Source organism: Zootoca vivipara, chromosome 12, assembly GCF_965207765.1.
Source record: "Zootoca vivipara chromosome 12, rZooViv2.hap1.1, whole genome shotgun sequence".
In the NCBI taxonomy this organism is placed as follows: domain Eukaryota; kingdom Metazoa; phylum Chordata; class Lepidosauria; order Squamata; family Lacertidae; genus Zootoca; species Zootoca vivipara.
This window is the reverse complement of record NC_142595.1, coordinates 44,770,469-44,785,520: the sequence shown is the minus strand read 5'-3', so window position 1 is coordinate 44,785,520 and position 15,052 is coordinate 44,770,469. Positions and strand designations below refer to the sequence as shown.

At 44.2% G+C, this 15,052-nt stretch overlaps 2 protein-coding genes across 2 annotated transcripts; one reads left to right on the top strand and one right to left on the bottom strand.

The window, feature by feature from the left end:
- Positions 1 to 595: 595 nt before the first annotated feature.
- Positions 596 to 7,018, bottom strand: LOC118095594 (olfactory receptor 10G6-like). The gene is made up of 2 exons (XM_060281336.2): positions 6,482 to 7,018; positions 596 to 934 (listed from the first exon to the last, which is right to left on the bottom strand). The coding sequence occupies exons 1-2, from the start codon at positions 7,001 to 7,003 to the stop codon at positions 596 to 598; spliced, it is 861 nt and encodes a 286-aa protein (XP_060137319.2). The 5' UTR covers positions 7,004 to 7,018.
- A 7,101-nt stretch (positions 7,019 to 14,119) lies between these two features.
- LOC118094812 (olfactory receptor 10D3-like) lies at positions 14,120 to 15,052 on the top strand. Its single transcript, XM_035135501.2, has one exon. The coding sequence runs from the start codon at positions 14,213 to 14,215 to the stop codon at positions 15,050 to 15,052; it is 840 nt and encodes a 279-aa protein (XP_034991392.2). The 5' UTR covers positions 14,120 to 14,212.

Genomic DNA, 15,052 nt, shown 5'->3' with positions numbered 1-15,052 from the left:
ACTGGGGAATAGTTGTTTAGCACTTGTGGGTCCAGGGAGGTCTTCTTAAGGAGGGGATGGACCGCAGCCTCTTTCAAGGCAGGTGGGTAGTCCTGCCTCCTCCAGTGAAGCATTGATCACTCCCACATGGTGAAGTCAATCAGACTTGATCAGGGTTCGAGACTCGCATTGTTCTAGGCACATTTTGCAACAAGGAATTTCATTAGTGTGAGCAGTTTCCAAGCTCTGGGCGCTTTACAGCACCTAAGATTTCAGATTAAAGCTGCAGAGTGGAAGGAAAGGAGGACCTTTTTCTGCCTCCCCACTTCCAGCCACTCTCTGAAGACTGGAGAAGGGACCCTCTTAAGAATATTAGGGTGGTGGGCAGGGGAAGGACTAGGCTATGAGAAAAATGAACATAATTTTTTAGCTGCAGTTCATTCATTTTCAACTTTGTATTCTTGTTATAAAAAAAGTACGCCTAGACATTCCGTTGTTCCACCCATAACCTAGGTTTAGGGTGACATTTAGCTCCTAGCTTTCATATCTCAGTTTCTAACACAGGACTTGATGTGTCAAAAGGAACAGAAAACAGCACTGCAAACATGGGTTTTCTTTACACGACATTCCCACCCCACCTTTTCACCAGAGCAGCCTTCATTTCCTTATTTCTAAGTGTGTATATGAGCGGGTTCAGAAATGGTGTTATTGTGGTGTAGAACACACAAACCACAGGATCCATGGAGTCCTGAGACGCTGGCCTCAGGTAGTGATAAACCACAGGTAGGTAATATATTCCCACCACAGTAAGATGGGCTGTGCAGGTTGAGAAGGCCCGGCGACGCCCTTCCCTGCTGCTGATCCTCAGAATAGCTGAGATGATATAGACATAGGAGGTCAAGATAAGCAGGAAGCAAGACATTGCCACACTGCCAATATCTATCAACACCATCATCTGATTTGTGGGAATGTTCAGGAATGTGGATGAGGAGATATTGTTTAATATATCCTATCCCCGCTTGCGCTAGCAAGCACAAAACTTTAGCAGAGTAAAACATTCCCCTTTTTGCAAAATACACAGCAGAAGAACGTTTGCGCAGGCTTGATTTAAGCCACTAAAATAAAGTGTATTTTCCTGGTATTTCCCCTTTTTCCCTCTTAAAAGAAAAGACACAACACAATGCTCTTAAAAGTATAAAAGATGTTTACTTACAAGCATCTCGAGGTACAGCACACTCAAGAGGTAGACTTGCTTAGTTAAAAGGTAATATATACATTGTGAAGTTCACTTATAAGAAGTGAGACTCCATCTCATCTCTCTCTCTAGGCTGGAGGCCTTGAGGGAGAGACTCACTAAGATGTGTGTAGTCCAAGAGGTCTGGTCCAAGAGAGGGAAAATGGCTGTTTCCTTCAGGATTTATCTGCCACTTCCTCAACTCATTTGCATGTGAAGGAAGAGGAAACTACGCTTAGTCATATCCTCCTCCTCAGTCCTCCAAGTGGACTATCTAGGGATTGTTGTGACTTGACTGCACTTAACCCTTTGCATCCCACAAACCCCTTCTCAGGCAATTCACAACATACACAAAAACATACATAAATAACTTTAATCAACCACCCAAGAGTCCCAGCTTGCCACGAAGATCCTGGAACTTCTCTCTTGGCAGGGGCTTTGTTAGGACATCTGCAGTCATCTGGTCAGTGTTGCAGTAACACATTTCAACAAGTCCATCCTCGATCACCTGGCGTATGTAGTGGTACCTGACCCCAATGTGTTTGGTGCGTGCAAGGAACTTTTCACTTTGTGTCAGCTTCATACTGCTCTGATTGTCCTCCATCAAGCTGACAGGTCCCGTTCTTGGCACGCCAAAGTCCTTCAGGAGCTGATCCAGCCAGGGGATCTCTCTGCAAGCTTCCGAAGCCGCAATGTACTCAGATTCTGTGGACGATAAAGCTACACATTTCTGTTTATAGCTGCCCCATGCAATAGCTCCGTCCCCATACATAAAAACATAGCCACTTGTGGATTTATAATCCTTATTGTCCCCAGCCCAATCCGCATCAGTGTACCCAAGCAGTTTAGGGTCTCTGACAGCTGGCAGTTTTAATTTACAGTCCATGGTTCCCTTTAGATAACGAACAACCCTCTTAACTCCAGCCCAATCATGCTCAGTGGGACAACTTACTTTCCTACTTAGGATCCCCACTGCACTTGCCAGGTCAGGTCTGCATGTGGTAACCAAATACAAAAGTTTGCCGACCGCTGACCTGTATTGCGTGTTGTTTGGCAGCAACTTCGAACCTTGTTGATTCTTCAAGAAGTCTGTGGCCATCGGTGTCGCAACTGGGTGTGCGTCCTGCATCTGCATGCTTTCAATCAGTTCAGTTATCTTTTGCCTTTGGCTGAGTAAGAACGATCCATCCTCTTCTCTCTCAACTTGAATTCCCAAGTAGTATTTCACTTTTCCAAGTTCCTTGACCTCTACTTCCCTGTTGAGGTGTTTGACTATGTCTTTATAGTCTTTCTCATTTGACGTAGAAATTAAAAGGTCGTCAACAAAGGCTAAAATGTACGAAAACTGTCCATTCCTTTGTTTGGTGTACAAGCACTTATCAGCAGTCCCTTGCTTGTACCCAAGCTGCACCAGCATCTCATGGAGTTTCTGGTTCCAAGCCCTCGCTGCTTGCTTCAAACCATAAAGTCCTTTCTGCAGCTTGCACACTAGATGTGCCTCATTTGGTTTAATGAAACCTTTGGGCTGCTTCATATAAATCTGCTCAGAAATTTCGCCGTGAAGAAAAGCTGTCGCAATGTCAATATGGTAAACTGACATTTGCTTAGATGCTGCAATACTTAAAAGTAGTCTGACACTGCTGTATCGAACTGTCGGTGCAAACACTTGATCGTAATCCTCTCCATACTTCTGGGAAAAACCTTGTGCCACAAGCCTAGCTTTGTAGCGTTGCACCTCCCCTTCTGAACCCTTTTTAACCTTGAACACCCATTTACTTCCAATTGCTTCCTTACCAGGAGGTAGTTCTGTGAGTGTCCAGGTCCTGTTCCGATGAAGTGCATCTATCTCCTCCTGAGCAGCTTTCCTCCAGAGACTGGCTTCATCTGGTGGCATCCTCTCTATCTCTTCCCATTTGGAAGGTTCCTGTGGAGACGCCGACCTTGTAAGGTAGGACAGCCGTAATGGTGGAACACCTCTGTTGGTTCTGGATGAGCGTCTGACCTCTGGTCTTTCGACTGCATCAGCTTCCTCATCCTCCTCCAGCAGTGGCATATCCCCATACAGCTGCTCGTCATCATCTTCGTCTCTGGTGCTGCCAGGGGCCTGGACCTCCACGTCTTCTCGGGTGTCACCTATAGGGGGTGCTACGACACTAGAAGTTGGATTAGTACTTTGTATTGGTTCAAAAGGAAAAATCACAAATTCCTCATCCTGTGGCTCCTTGGAACAATCAATGGCAGTGTCCTTTGTATCAACTTTGCCTTGCTCATCGAAGTAAATTACATGCTGCGAACTTGTCTTGCCAGTTTGCGGATCCAAGACTCTATATCCTTTTCCTCCAGAAGCGTACCCAACTAGGATCCCTGCCTTCGCTCTGGAATCAAGTTTGTGTCTGTGCTCCTTGGGCACATGATAGTAGCACAAACTTCCAAATACACGTATATGTGACAAATTTGGGGCTTTTCCATGCCAAAGTTCAAATGGTGTGCGCTCTGCGCCTTTTGTGGGCAGTCTGTTCTGAAGATAGACTGAGCAACGAGCCGCTTCACCCCACAGCCTGTGTGACAAGTTAGCTTCCTTTAGCATGCACCTTGTCATTTCCAAAATGGATCTAAATTTCCTCTCTGCAATTGAGTTTTGTTGGGGTGTGTAGGCAACTGTGGTCACGTGTGATATGCCTTCTCTAGCCATGACGGCCTGCATCTCATGTGAACAAAATTCCCCACCATTATCGGACATTAAAATGGAAGGGGCTCGCTGGAACTTGTTCTTGACCATGTTAAGATAGTCCCTGAACAATTCCACTGTCTCACTCTTCTCCTTGATAAAGTAGGCTACGCAGAATCTCGAGAAATCGTCCAAAAATATCAAAATATATTTATTACCTCCTAGAGAAGACACATTCATTGGTCCACATAGATCTGTATGGACAATGTCCAATACTTTAGTGCTTCTCTTCTCTGCACAACGTGGGAAAGAAGGTTTAGTTGCTTTCTCACTAACACAAGTTATACATTTTGATGTTGGTGTATTTGTGTTGCTTTGCTTTACCTGCAGACCTCTCACAAGATCACCTTTCTGTAGTTCCAGAATAACGTTGGTGTCTCTGTGTCCAAGTCTCTTGTGCCAGAGTTCCAGACTTCCTTCGTCCTTTTGACTTGGTTGCGCCACCTTTGCAGACTGGTTCTGCTGGTTCTCTGAAACATTAAGCTCATATACACCATCCTTTAGTGTGCCTTGAACATAAACTTCATCATGCTTAGTCACAATACATTGTCCTTTTTCAAATGTAATTTTAAAACCTTTCCTGTCCAAACTGGACACGCTGAGTAAGTTGCAATTAAGCTTTGGTGCAAACTTAACTTCAGTTATCTTAGTATTAATTGTTTCATGATCTACGTTGAATTTCAAATTCACAGTTCCTGAACCAATTGCCTTTACAATGTTGCCATCAGCAATCTCAATTTCAGAGGTTTCATCCCCATTAATCTCATTAAAATACTCCTTTTCATAACAGAAATGAGAACTCACTCCACTGTCAAGAATCCACTTATTGCGCTTATTTTCACAATCCTGGACAGCTAAACTCCTCTCCTGCATCAACATGGTTTGCTCATGACTCCCCTTCTTAACACCTTGTGGTTTTGAGGGGTGGGATTCAACTTTATCCCCATTTTGACTCTTGCAGTTCCTTGCTATGTGGTTTTTCCCATTGCATTTAAAACAAATTATTTCTCTAGATGTCTGTCTGGACTTTCCAAAATGCTTGGATGCATAGCTGCTATCCTTCCTCCTTGGATTCCTTTCTTGAGAATCAAGGCTATCTCTGCATTCCTCTCTTAAATGGTTGATAAGCTCATTAAAAGTTAAATCCTTTGTGTGATCCATTATACTTTTAAATGGAGCAAACGTAGGTCCCAATGATGCAAGCATAAACGTTACTTTAGTCACATCATCAAAGGCTCTGGGAGTAAGGGCAATTCTTTGAACAATCTCAGAAAAATTCTTAAAATGCTCTGTAAACTCTTCTCTAGAATTCATCTTCAACTTGAGTAACTTATCCAACAAGTATCTATAGGAACTCTCTGTAGATTGTGCATAAATGCGTTCAATGTCCTCTAGGATCTTAGATGCATCATCTTCAAAATTTATCATTGATAGATGCTCATTCCTCAAACTGCTCAAAATTATGTGCTTGGCTTCATCATTTTTAATACTCCAAGCTTCTATCTTAGCTAAAGCTTCTGCATCGGTTCCTGTAGGCTTTTCTTCCTTAATGGCCTGCAGAACACGCCTAGCAGCAAGATAAACTAAAACGCGCTGCTTCCACTGCACAAAATTATTGTCATCCAGCAGCATAAAACTTGGTCTTGCCTCACTATCAAAACTGGAGCTTGCCATCTTAAAACTTCAAAAATTTCCAAAATTCAAAAATCTTTCAAAAATCAAATTCAAAATCTCAAAAATATCTTCACTACCTCTGAGCTTTCTCAGTGCTGTAAACTCTGAGGGAGGGGAGGGGTAGTTAATCCCCCAAGCACACTGCAGAACAAAGAGACCATGTGCTCAACCAGGAAATCCTAACTGGAAAAATCCTACAGAGTTCAAAATCACAATCCAAATCAATCCTTCAAAAATACACAAAATACGCAACTCTGGGCCGCAATAACCCTATGTGGGAATGTTCAGGAATGTGGATGAGGAGATATTGTTTAATATATCCTATCCCCGCTTGCGCTAGCAAGCACAAAACTTTAGCAGAGTAAAACATTCCCCTTTTTGCAAAATACACAGCAGAAGAACGTTTGCGCAGGCTTGATTTAAGCCACTAAAATAAAGTGTATTTTCCTGGTATTTCCCCTTTTTCCCTCTTAAAAGAAAAGACACAACACAATGCTCTTAAAAGTATAAAAGATGTTTACTTACAAGCATCTCGAGGTACAGCACACTCAAGAGGTAGACTTGCTTAGTTAAAAGGTAATATATACATTGTGAAGTTCACTTATAAGAAGTGAGACTCCATCTCATCTCTCTCTCTAGGCTGGAGGCCTTGAGGGAGAGACTCACTAAGATGTGTGTAGTCCAAGAGGTCTGGTCCAAGAGAGGGAAAATGGCTGTTTCCTTCAGGATTTATCTGCCACTTCCTCAACTCATTTGCATGTGAAGGAAGAGGAAACTACGCTTAGTCATATCCTCCTCCTCAGTCCTCCAAGTGGACTATCTAGGGATTGTTGTGACTTGACTGCACTTAACCCTTTGCATCCCACATGATTGAACTCTGTATCAGCACAAGCCAGCTTCAACATTGCAGGAATGTCACATAAGATATAGTCAACATCATTTCTTTGCCCATATGGCAAACGGAAGGTGAGGGTTGTCTGTATAATTGAGTTCAAACAGCCTCCAATCACTGTCCCCAAGGAGAGGCCAAGGCAGGCTTTCCAATTCATGATGTTGCTGTAATGGAGAGGCTTACAAATGGCCAAGAAGCGATCGTAAGCCATCAAGGTGTAAAGGAGGCTTTCTGCACATCCGAGGAAGTTGAAGAAAAATAACTGAGAGACACAACTTGCAAAGGAGATGACCTTTCCACCAGGGATGAATCCTGCAATCACTTTGGGGAAAACGACAGAAGAGAAAGCCATGTCCAGGATGGACAGATGGCAGAGGAACCAGTACATGGGTTTGTGCAACTGGAGGTCAGAAGCCACCACCCAGAGGATCAGGGAATTTCCAGACAGGGTCAGTAGGAACATGAGCAAGAAGAAGAGAAACAATGGGACCTTCATTTCTGGTGGGTATTGGAACCCAGAGAGGACAAACTCTGTTGGTGCTGTTTCATTTGCACACTCCATTGGTAAGATATTAATATCAGTTAGATAAGTTTGATTAACATTTTGGAAGTGAATGAGAGGGCGAGATATCACTGCTGATGACAATGTTTTCCAAAAGTAGGTGACACCTATACAGTTCTAGGGAAGGGCATGATCTATAGAAGCAGTTGTTGGCCTCCTCCCAGCACAATGGAAACAAGTCCATTAAAGTGAATGGAGCACTGCCAAGCCTATCTCAGTCTGCTCTCAGCCAACACCCACCTGCCTGCCTTCCTAGTCACAACTGATCCAAGGTCCTGCCTGCTTTCTCTGTCTTGCCCAGAGGAGTTCTAGGGAAAACTTGCATTAGTTCGCTCTTTCATTGGCTCTGGTACCAACCACTGTCTGTCTTCTTGCCTTTCCCCCTACCATTTCCAATAGGCACCAGCCACCACTGTCCCAGCAACAACGTAGACCTTTGTTAATATCTTAATGCCGATCAGAAGGTCAGTGGTTCGAATCCCCGCGACGGGGTGAGCTCTTGTTGCTCAGTCCCTGCTCCTGCCCACCTAGCAGTTCAAAAGCACATCAAAGTGCAAGTAGATAAATAGGTATCGCTCCGACGGGAAGGTAAATGGCTTTTCCGTGCGCTGCTCTGGTTTCGCCAGAAGCGGCTTTGTCATGCTGACCACATGACCGGGAAGCTGTACGCTGGCTCCCTCAGCCAATAAAGGGAGATGAGCGCCGCAACCCCAGAGACGTCCGTGATTGGACCTAATGGTCAGGGGTCCCTTTACCTTTACCTAATATAGTAATGAACCCTGGTAGCAGATCATTGCTGAACAGCACAGGATTTGTGGTGGTAACTGCGCCACAAGAGACGAAGATGTGTTGCTTTCCACTCTTGTTTCCCTATGTGTTGTTTGAAAGGAGGAAGGAGAGTTTCCTTTCTAACTGTGGCAGACAACAGAACAGAACTGAAAGGCTCTCTACATTCAACTGTAGAAACTAGCAACAGGCACTAGGAAGAGCCCACTTTTGAAATGCTGGAAAAAATATTGGCTTAATAGGAAGGACATCAACGTCAGGTGAACAATTGGCAATAAATCTCCTTGTCAGAATCAGCCAGACATAAAATCCATCATGCAGTTAGGAAAGCAGTTGTCAGATTTGGTATGGAAAGATGCATTCACCCAAGGCTTGGAAATAATGTGGTTCTGACATCCTTTCACCAACTTATGTATCCATTACAAACCACTTTGTAACAAATGTGGAAAAAATAGCCTGGCTTTTCCATTGGAGTTCAGTGGGCTTCTGCATCTATAGGGCTCACTCCTCAACAGTTATTTCCTGCCCTGAACACCTTGAGTCAGCTTATTGGAGTTCAGTGATAAACCAGGGGGGGAAACAATGCATACGAGTCACATATAATCCAACATTAGCATACTAATGCTTTTGCCATGATACAGCTCTTGAAAGACTATTCTCAGTTTTTTTAGTCTTATTATTTATTAAATGCATATCCTGTCCTTCGTTCCATCTTCTTCCATAACTGCAGTTGGGAGGAGCTATTCAATGCAGTTTTCGGACAGTTGTTGGCAAAATGGGCTCTTTGTTGACACGCTTGCTATAGAACCTGGTGATATTTCCAAGAGGAACGGTGAGAACTTCTGGAAGAAGTGGATTTGTTGCTGTTAACCTTAAATCATTTATATCGTTTCAGTTTGTTTCTGTTCAGAAGACTCACCTGATGTTTTACCAGCGGCCGAGGTGGCCCCCTCAGTGCAAGCTATTTCACTGGAATTGCCCCAGGTGTACCTTCACTCAAACATAACTTCAGCAAATGAGTGGGCAGAGGAAATCCTGAATCTAAATCCCCTTCCAGAGTGGTAGCTGTGTGATCTGCTGTAGGAGAGTACCTGGAGGGTGTTGGAACACCTTAAAGGCTTTCAGCTATGCTGTGACTAGGTCAGCCCACAAATCAGATTTCCTTTCATTCATATTTGTTTCTTCTGAGACGCAGAAAGGAAAAAAGTTGGCGCGAGGCATAGAGGATAGCTGCAGGGGATAATCAGCTCAATGCTTTTCACCCAAAGAGGCACAATTTCATCTCCCCCTGTATCTTTATAATGATGCAGCTTCACTGAATTTAAGGGCAGGTCCTTGTTCGTTCCCTCTGGAGCGAATGTGCACATCGGGGACATGTTTATGCCCTAGGGTTTCATTAGATTCCAGTCAGTGTCTTTTGTAATATGGTTTATTTTTGGGGGGGGGGGAGAGAGAGACTGATAGTTATTATAAATTCCACTGGGGAATAATTATTTGCAATCAATGGTTTTGGTGTCGAAGCTTGGTCATGAGCAAAGAGTCTGGGGTGAGACAGCGGCTAGAAACCAGGACCTATATGAGACAGGTGATTGGCCAGAACTGATGAGCTGGAGAGGACAGTAGATTAAACCAGGGCTCAACGTGGAAGAACCACCAAGAATCATGAGAGCTGAAGAAGAACTGGGCAATATCAGTCCAGAAAGTTCTTCACTGCCACAGGTGGCAGCCATACACACACAAACATACAAACAAGGAGCCCCTGACAGTTGGTCTAAGTTCAGTGCCAATGAAATCAATAAGACACATGACCGGCTTATCCCTGTGATTGCCCCCTCATCCCCCTCCCTCATCCCTGTGAATCTCCCAACTCTGTCCTGATCCATGACCTATTATGCCCCCTCTTCCCCCCACCTCGGCTTATCCCTGTGATTTCCCCCCTCTCCTCCCCCTAACCCCCCCCACTTACCCCTGTGATTTCCCTCCTCTCCTCCATCCAACCCCCCCTCCCCGGGTTATCTCTGTGACCCGTTCATTTTGCACACAATCATTCCCCCAATGCGGGTGTTCTGTAAAATTTTGCCCTGTCCCAACCCTGACTCCCCTACCCACGTGTGTTATGTGAAATAACATTTATTCTACCCAAAGGCACGGCCCTGTAAAAGGCCCGTATTCAGTTGATTCTATGCTGCGGGCTATTCACCGCCCCTCATCCCCCACCCAGGCAGGCCCCTAAATCCACTCAGCCTGGTCTGCAAAGCTGAGGTGAAATACTGCGGAGAGGGCAGGTTTCATCCCTGTGTCTCCCCCAACCCTGTTCTGACCCATTACCTATCCCTGCCCCCTATTCGCCCCCCCAAGGCAGGCCCCTACCTCCACTTCGCAATGTTGGGCCTTGTTGCTGCAAAAGGCCTGTTTTTAGTTGGTTGGGCCTTGTTGCTGCAAAAGGCCTGCTTTCAGTTGGTTGGGCCTTTTTGCTGCAAAAGGCCTGTTTTCAGTTGGTTGCTGTGGAATTTTGTGGTGTCATCTGGTGGCGCGGCTTTTGAGGCAGCAGTGGGCGATCTGCCTTTCTATTGGATGCTGCTAGAGTCTTCAGAGCTTCTGCTGGTGACCTCTAATTTGGGCACCACTTTTTGTGTTTAATCATTATTTTAGGTATGAAAGGGTTGCTTTGGGGGGGGGGATTATGCCAGATCCCTCACTGATGGGCATGGAACGTTGTTGCCAAATTTGTTACATTACAGTTCAGCAGATATAGATATAGATAGATAGATAGATAGATAGATAGATAGATAGATAGATAGATAAGAAAAACTGCTCCCTTTCCCTTATGGGGTATTCCAGAGCCCATATACAGTCCTTAGGTGGGTTCCCTATCATTAGGAGAAAACAGAGTCCAGCCAGAGTATATTGAGAAGAAAAGTGGCTAGTAAGCCTGATCTTTATTAAAGTGTTGCAACAGGATCCCCACTCACCACACACAGGAGGAAGGAGAACCTTGAACAAAGGTGTGCAAGCCCTTATATATATTTTTAAAATTGCCCACCCTGTAGCCAAAGACCACCTCCCAAAACATCATACACACATCACAGAAGGAGGCGGTCTACAGCAGAAATCTTGTCTGCCAGGATACTTGATAATGGTCACTGATTGCATTACCCAGCCATTCTTTTGTGATAGTTAATCCTTTAGTTCCTGAATCCAGGTCACAGGCTCACCCTATTCATACCCTTAAGACAGGATTTTCAAGCAAAAATACAATGGGAAGGCTTTCCCCATTTGCCTCCCTTGCTGCAGAGGAATATTTGAGTTCATCAGGAAAGTCAAAAATGGCTTCAGGATTGCTCTCCCATACTGTTTCAGACACATGGTTCATATATTTAGATATGTGTGCATTTATGAATATTTATTCTATATTCCAGACCTTGAAATTCTTATAGCATATGTGTCCTGAATCTTTCAACATCCAGCTTCATTTGATGTCTAAGAGTTCTAGTTTTATGAGAGAGAGAGAAAAAAAAACTTTTCTCTATCCACTTTCTTCATGCCTCACATAATTTTATAAACCTCAGTCATTGAAGAGGCTTTAAAACTCTAAACTTTCCCTGGACAGTACACAAATTCTAATGTTTTTAAAATCTAATTTCAAAAGCAACATTTGAAATTATTTCCCCTCACAGTTACCAAAAGAAAGAGAAAATATATAAAATGCACACCAGAGCCCAATCATTGCATAAGGCCTAACTAGTTGCTGCAAGAAGCAAGAATGGGGGGGGGGAGAGATCAATGAGCTCATGAACATTGAAGAACCCCTTGAGTCTACTCTAATCAATGTTTGTCTGGAATGTAATAAAAAAAACATGTTTAATTGGTCACCCCCTGGAAATCTTGGATTGGTAGCCCAAAGGACCATCACTGCAGGGAGCTGGGTCCTGATGGATTCAAACCAATTTAAAAGATGGGACTGCTGAGATATCAGGGTAGTGGAGGCTATGGAGGAGCACTGGAATTAAGCTTCTGTGTGAAATTATAATTGGGTGCAGCATTGAGTAGTCTGGGAACGGAGTCACCCTCGAGCTGTGCCCAGAGAACGTAAAAACGTAATGTATGTCTCTCTTCACTAGTGTAGATAATTGGGTTCACAGAGTAAATGGCAATTTTCTTTGCATGCCAAGCTGATGGGAACAGAGGGCAGAAGACATGGAAGAGGAATTGTCCTCTCCAACTACAGGCTAAGTTTTAATATTAAGGCTGTTCTCCTAAATTGACCATTAGGTCCAGTCGTGACCGACTCTGAGGTTGCGGCGCTCATCTCGTGTTATTGGCCGAGGGAGCTGGCGTACAGCTTCCAAGTCATGCGGCCAGCATGACAAAGCCGCTTCTGGCAAACCAGAGCAACACATGGAAACGCCGTTTACCTTCCTTTACCTATTTATCTACTTGCACTTTGACGTCCTTTCGAACTGCTAGGTTGGACGGATATGGGACCGAGCAACGGGAGCTCACCCCATCACAGGGATTCGAACCGCCGACCTTCTGATTGGCAAGCCCTAGGCCACAGTGCCACCCGTGTCCCATTTTGAAAATGCAGAGTGTGATGTAATTGGAGGGGGGAGGAGAGTTGGTGTGGGGAGCAGGCTGGAAAAAGCCAATAAATTGACAGTTTGGAGGAAAGAGTAGGTTTTGTTTTGTGCCCCAGGAAGAGGAAGGACAGAGCATGGTACTCTTATCTCTTCTGAGATCCCATTCAAGGACATTTGGGACTTTTTAGTTTAGAGGAAATGTGTGTAAAAAGGCAACATGAAGGGAGTGTTTAAAATTAAGGGTAGAAAGAAATCTTTCTCCCTCTCTCATAATGCCAGAACTTGTGAGCGTCCAAAAAAGCTGAATGTTGGAAGATTCAGATCAGATAAAAGGATGCTGGGGGGGGGGTCATCACCTCTGTCACATCTCATAGTTAAATGAAAGGGAACCTAATTCTATAGGGTTTTAATGGAATTGAAACATCTGCAGCTTTAGGTCATATGAGAGAAGGGGGGGAAACAATTCCAGAATTCTTAGCATTTTCCATTTCCCTTCTTAACAAAAAGAATAAAGTGTCATTTTTAGAATAATCAAGAGGGAATAGGGAGGAAAGAACCATTTTGTGACCATGTAACAGGTATCAGGCTGTATTCATACTTACAGAGCAATCCTAACCGTGTCTACTCAAAATAAAATAAAAATTCCTTCCAGTTGCACCTTAGAGACCAACCAAGTTTGTCATTGGCATGAGCTTTCGTGTGCATGCACACTGTGTATCTGAAGAAGTGTGCATGCACATGAAAGCTCATACCAATGACAAACTTAGTTGATGGTCTCTAAGGTGCTACTGGAATGAATTTTTTTAATTTTGTTTTGACTATGTCAGACCAACACGGCTACTTACCTGTAACATGTCTACTCAGAAGTACGCCTCACTGGGTTCAATGGGATTTATGTGCAGGAAGTGGAGTTAGGGTATCAGACTTATTTATTTTGTGTTGTTGTTTTGTTTTTTAAATGTGAACTTTTCTCCCTGCACGCTGGCTATACTGCAGAGTTTTAAATACAATGGGATTATTATTATTTTCTCCCTTGGGAAAATTGTCATTTTTATTTAACAAGGAGATCTTATAGATTGTATTTGCTAACAAGTTCTCAGTATGTCTCAGTTTAGGTTTTTCTCCCCTTAAAGTAGATTTTTCCATTTTTCTAACAGTTAAAATGTCTAGGGCACAATCCTGCCCAAAACACACAATCTAAATACAGTGGTATTGATTTCATGTCCTTAGCTTTTCTTATAAGTTTCATATTGCCTCACTGGAATCAAATGAACCATTTTCTTCTTCTTTTTTTTGCATTTGGGGAAAGGGAGATATTGTTGTTCTAGTAAGCCATACCCTTTTAATACTAAAATTACAAGCATGTTGTTACTCTGTCCGCTGTGGAAGAAGTAGGGGGGGGAGCTGGTCCTTTATTTATTGAATCATATGCAAATGGCTACTAGCTGAACCTGAGAAAAGCCAACAAATTAAGTACCTGTGCTATCATTGGCATGTGCCACTGGTTTCACTAACAGGACAATCCTAGACTTGTTTACTCCAGAAAAAGTATTATCTTCTATCTCCATGGGTCTTGATCCCTGGCAAGTGGCTTTATGATGGCAGCCTCCATGCTTCTTAATCTCTTCTCTGTTGTGGGGTATTCCCCCTTCTCTTCTTCTGTAGGGACAGGTCCCATGGAGACAACCTCACGGTGGTGACCCATTTCATTCTCCTTGGTATCCCCCATACAGAAGGTCTCCAGAACATCCTCTTCCCTGTCTTCTTAATCTTCTACATGTGCACTTTGCTGGGGAACCTATTGATCATGACCGCTGTCTTGACCGACTCCCGTCTTCACACCCCCATGTACTTCTTCCTTTTCAACCTCTCCATCCTTGACATCGGCTTCTCTTCCGTTAGCACCCCAAAGATGTTGGCCAACCTTTGGGGGCAAAGCAGAGTCATACCGCTGGGCGGATGTGTATGCCAGGTCTTCTTCTACCATTTCCTAGGGAGCACAGAATGCCTCCTTTATACGGTCATGGCCTATGACAGATACGTCGCCATCTGTCACCCACTGCGCTATCTCATCATCATGAACTGGAAGGTATGTGCCATCTTGGCTGCTGGCACATGGGTCACCAGCTCCTTCCATGCCACCATCCTCACGACCTTGACTTTCACCCTACCCTATTGTGGGCCCAGTGAAGTGGACTACTTTTTCTGTGACATCTTTCCCGTTGTCAAGTTGGCTTGCGCCGACACCCTCATCATCGAGACGGTGAGCTTCACCAACATTGGTGTTGTGCCCATGACCTGCTTCATCCTCATCCTCACATCCTATGTTCGCATTGTCTACTCTGTCCTGAGGATGAGTTCTGGGGAAGGACGGCGCAAGGCGGCCTCTACCTGTGCCTCACATTTGACTGTGGTCACCCTCTTCTTTGGCCCCTGTGCTTTGATCTATACTCAGCCATCGCTAAGTGAAATCTTGGTGACCCCTGTGCAGATCTTTGGCAATGTGGTGACACCCATGCTCAACCCAGTCATTTACACGCTTCGGAACAAAGAAGTGAAAGCAGCTTTGACTAAGCTGACAGGGGCAAAGAGAGTGACTCAGACTATAACCCACTAG

Excerpts from the sequence above, each read along its gene's own strand:
- LOC118095594 (XM_060281336.2), bottom strand. The coding sequence starts at position 7,003 with ATGAAGGTCCCATTGTTTCTCTTCTTCTTGCTCATGTTCCTACTGACC. Across the intron at positions 935-6,481 it reads CTGATACAGAGTTCAATCAT|ATGATGGTGTTGATAGATAT; the intron begins GTGGGATGCAAA and ends CCCACAAATCAG.
- LOC118094812 (XM_035135501.2), top strand. The coding sequence starts at position 14,213 with ATGTGCACTTTGCTGGGGAACCTATTGATCATGACCGCTGTCTTGACC.